At 38.3% G+C, this 4,900-nt stretch overlaps 1 protein-coding gene across 1 annotated transcript; it reads left to right on the top strand.

Moving 5' to 3' along the window:
- The first annotated feature begins 474 nt into the window (after nt 1-474).
- Nucleotides 475-4,535, top strand: MKKS (MKKS centrosomal shuttling protein). Its single transcript, XM_009906891.2, has 4 exons — nt 475-1,483; nt 1,934-2,109; nt 2,794-2,904; nt 3,740-4,535. The coding sequence occupies exons 1-4, from the start codon at nt 493-495 to the stop codon at nt 4,178-4,180; spliced, it is 1,719 nt and encodes a 572-aa protein (XP_009905193.2). The 5' UTR covers nt 475-492; the 3' UTR covers nt 4,181-4,535.
- The last annotated feature ends 365 nt before the right edge of the window (nt 4,536-4,900 follow it).

Here is a 4,900-nt window from a genome sequence, read left to right as displayed (position 1 = left end):
TAGCATTCAGGCTATGCAACAGTGTAATAAGATTATCCTAATACCTTTATGTTTTTATTACAGGTATAATAGCTTTGAAGCTTCTCTGTGAATGTCATCAGAAGAGATGAGGAAAGCTAGCTGGAGTAGAAAGAACTTTCTGCTTGTAGCAGGACTGTCACTTATAGGTGTTCATCTTGGAAGCATGCTTGTAAACTTTGTTGCAAAAAAGTCTGCTCAATCCCATTCAGAAGCTAAAAAAGATCGCCATGAATGAAATAGGCTTCTGGTGTCATTATGTATTAATGGCACAACTGGATTTAAGCCTTGTTTTAAGAGATAGATGGTGATCAGTCACAGGAATGTTATATACACTATATGTACTGTTTCACATTTAAAATAAATGCAAAGAAGGAAAATGTACTAATTTAAATTTTTTAAATGCTATGAATTGTAGGTCCAAATAAAAGTGAAATCTGTTTTGTTGGCCAGAATTAAAGCATTACCTTGAAAATGTCTCGTCTGGAAGCTAAAAAGCCTCCCTTATTTACAAGTGAACCTTTAACTAAAGACACAGTTAGTCAGTCACTGTCTGTGCTAAGTGGAGTATTAAAGTCTTGCTATGGTCCTGCTGGTAGACTCAAACAGCTCCACAATGCGGTGGGTGGCTGTGTTTGCACAACTTCACAGTCTTCAGCTCTGCTCTGTCGTCTTTCTGTCAGTCATCCTGTGTTAAGGGTTTTGACAGCCTCTGTACAGAACCATATATCCCGCTTCAGTGACTGCGGCTTGTTTACTGCCATTCTTTGCTGCAGTTTGATTGAAAACTTTAAAAGCCTGAATGTGGGAGCTTGCACTGTCATTAAAATAAGCAAGCATCTTTTGAATTTGTGCATGGACTACCTCAAATCTGAGGCCTGTGGTTGCCGAGTGTCTGTGGATTTTAGCAGCGTTGAGACCCTTCTTTGTTTGGTACGGAGCATATTAACAAGCAAACCTGCTTGCATGCTGAACAAAACAGAAGTCAATCATCTCACCATGCTGATTTTAAAGGCTTTTATGTTTACCATTCCATGTCATGTTGAGACTAATGCTGTTTTAGGAAAATGTATAATAGTACCTGTGAAAGGCAGAAGAGTTGCAGATTCTACAGTTCTCCCTGGACTACTTATAGAAACACCAGAAATCCCATTGGCAAAACAACTTCCTGTCAAAAGAACTTCTTCAAATGTGATCAAGGTAGCACTTTTCTGTGTGTCTATGTCAGGGGACTGCTTTGACCCTGAAGGAGGAACTGTAACAGTCCATCATGGAATTTCCCTGGAAATGTCAGAGCTGAATCAGTTGCTTAACATAGGAAGGCAGCTGGTTAATGATGAGGTTGGCCTTGTAGTGTGCCAGAAGGTTATCCATCCATCTTTGAAACAGTATCTGAAAGAGAATCATATCATGGCTGTGGACAGAGCCGGGCTATCTCCAATGGAACCCCTAAGTCAGATGACAGGTAACAAGCAAGTTTTCTGTGCTGAACGGTCACCTTTAGCGTACCTGTGTAGATTGGTGTTGCAGAGTAAGAATTCTTTTGTTTCTGTCTGTCCTAGTTTGACAGCTGAGTAAGAGTTGTTCTTTTCTAGGCTGAACCTTGTGTTAAGATGAGATAGGTCTTTTGCAGGCTCTGATGATACAGTGCACATGATTGCTGCACGAGGAATATCCAGTTATACTAACTGCCTGCAAATGTAGATTATTTTCAAACTAAACCAGTTACTTTTTTTAATCTTGAACTCTCACTAAGTCTTGCACTTTGGAAATGTGTTTGGTTTAATTTCCTGTGTAGGCTGAAATGTTAGGTGTTGATGAATATATGCCGTTAAGAGGTTCATGCTTCATGAAATGCAGCAGATAGTTGTTCTTAAAGCAGCAACACTGTTCTCTGCTTTCCTTAACTGAACAGGTTCAAAGCCTATAGCATCCCTACATTCGTTGTCTCCTAGTAGTTATGGCACCTTGAAAGATGTGCGCATTGGGACCGTGCCTTCCAAATGTTTCCTGCATCTCATTCCTGACCACACAGCTGTCTGCAGCTTAGTCCTCTGCAACAGAAATGAAACAGCGTGGGATGAATTGAAGGTAGGCAAATTTTCTTAATCTTTCTTGAAAAGTCATGTTTTAAGTAGCAAAATCATGGGAAATATGGTGAGTTTAGGAAAGCAATTTTTATTCAGTACAGAAGGGAGCTGAGTTAGAATCTGGGTGTACAATTTCAAGGAAGCAATTCAGAAACCTCTCTCTTTCCTGAATGTCAAAGTCCATGAGGTGTTCATGTTCATTTAATGCCTCTGTTCTAATATGGGAAGTTGCTTAGCGACAGAAACATTTTTCACCTGCTCTAGAGGCCAGTAAAAATAAACATTTTCATTCTCATTACTCGGTCTATGAAAGCATAAAGGAAAAATTACCCAGCAAAAGGCCAGCAGCAATACCTGCAATGAATAGTTTTGCATTGAATAGTTGCTGTAGAAATGTCATTGATATTGATTGACTTTTTACATATCACCCTGTTTTTCAAAAAGAAAGACTAACATACCACTTTTTATTGTCTCCTTTTCCATACTATTTGTGGACAAATAAAGGCAATGTCTCATTAAGTGAATATGGATTTGGAAACCACTCAGCAGCTTTCTATCCACACATAATTCAAGTTTATGAACTCTGTACCAGAAACTACTGAAAATTTTATTCTACTAGTTTTGTCAGTAAGGGCAAATCTTGTTAGTCATGGTATGTCTAACAACAAACCCATATGGTTTTCAGCGTGCCTGTGAAACAGCAGAACGTGTGTTGCAGTTAACAATCAAGGAACCTTTGGCATTATTAGGAGGTGGCTGCACAGAAACTCACCTGGCTTCCTACATAAGACACAAGGTATTTGAGACAAGTTTTTTTACAGCTGCTTGATGTATTTAGGAAGTAAGAATTTATGTAGAATCAGTGCTAGAGTGAAAACACTTGTCTTTTCTGGATTGATGTTGCATTTTTTCTAACTACTAATATAAAATAAAGGGGTCTCTTTGAAGCACTCTGCTAATTACAGTATCATAGTATAACCAAGGTTGGAAGAGACCCCAAGGATCATCAAGTCCAACCTGTCCCAACAGACCTCACAACTAGACCATGGCACCAAGTGCCACGTCCAATCTCTCCTTGAACACCTCCAGGGACGGTGACTCCACCACCTCCCTGGGCAGCCCATTCCAATGACGAATGACTCGCTCAGTGAAGAACTTTTTCCTCACCTCGAGTCTAAACCTCCCCTGGCACAGCTTGAGACTGTGTCCCCTTGTTCTGGTGCTGGTTGCCTGGGAGAAGAGACCAACCCCTTCCTGGCTACAACCCCCTTTCAGGTAGTTGTAGAAGGCAATTACATCTTTCAGATTTGTTAATACTGTATCTGTAGTTATTAACCTTAAGTAACTCTTACAGTAAATACATGGGTTTTAAGTATTGAAATGTAGAATTTTTATTATTGAAAGAATTATGTAGAACTCTAGAACTCAGCTTTGACTTTTTAGAGGACTTTTGTGGCATAATCATCATATGAACCATTATTGGTTGGTTTGGTTTTTTTTTAGTTAGGATTGAACTGTCTAAGAAAATAATACAATATATGTTTGATTAAGATTATTTCTGTAAAACAGTATTAATTTTCTTACTTCCTATTTGTTTTTTGTTGTTGTTGATTGGTTTGTGTTTATTTTAGAGTTACAGCCTGTCTGGCAGCAGTTTGGAAGATATAGGTTGTTCATGGACACAATACCACTTGGTTGCTGATGGGTTTTGCCGTTCCCTGGAGTCTGTGGCTTGTTCTCTCAATCATGATGACGGAGAAATTCTCACCGATACAGTTTATGGACACTGTTGGTTTGTTCCGTCAGGTTTTCCTTCTAACTCAGATTGGTCAGATTTAGTATCAGAATGTGGCTGTAGGATTAAGGGTAAGACTGAAAATCTCAAATGGAGGCTTTTGCGAGGCCAGTTTGGTTCTCCTGTTATACAGGATTGTCTTAAAGAGCCCTTTGAAAAAGTTGCTGACTTTCTGACTTTGGACTGTTTTTCTGCAAAATGCAGTGGCCTGCAAGTAGCTGTAGAGACAGCCAATTTGATTTTGGATCTCTCCTACATCATTGAAGACCAAAATTAGCTCTGATCTTATATGAATTGTGTTGCTCAGCAAGAGAATTAATTGAAAGCACAATTAATTGTTAAGATACCTGAAATGGTTAGAATGTGGACACGAGGTATGAATTTTAAATCAAAGTCGGCCTTCTGATTGTTAATCTGCTGCGTCCTAAAGCATTTTCAAATGTTTAATGTTGTATTAGGAATTGTTAAATAATTAGCCAAAAATACAATGAATCAAAGTAACATATGACTTACAAGTATCCAAATTAATGTATTCAGAATAGTGATTGACACTTTGATACTCCCTCTGCGTTAAGGGAAGCTTTGGATGTTTGTTAGCTCTGTGGCATGTTCAAAGGAATGGGTAAAATTGACTCACTGAGAACATACGTTATCGATTAGAATTTATGTTGTCTTATTAAAAACTTTACACATTCAAACAGAACTTTGTTTTGCAGCTGAACTTGATCACTGGTGTTTTTAATTTTGTAGGTAAAAAAGAAGACTTTTCTTAGCAAATATCTTGAGCCTCTAACTCTCAAATTTTGTTACCTTGTACTAATATACACAACCTGTTTGTAAATGCTTGGAAGATTTTAATTCATGCCCTTAGTTTATTTAGCAAGTTATTAAAACTCAATCTGAAGATCCTAAGGAAGCTGGTAGATAGTAGAAGGTTTGAAAAGAAATGCAAGACTCTTGGGGGGGGAAAAGAAAAACTTTGTAAAGTGGACCTTGA

This window comes from Dryobates pubescens, chromosome 3 (assembly GCF_014839835.1).
Source record: "Dryobates pubescens isolate bDryPub1 chromosome 3, bDryPub1.pri, whole genome shotgun sequence".
Lineage (NCBI taxonomy): Eukaryota > Metazoa > Chordata > Aves > Piciformes > Picidae > Dryobates > Dryobates pubescens.
The sequence above is the reverse complement of the archived record's forward strand: the minus strand, read 5'-3'. Positions and strand labels throughout refer to the sequence as shown.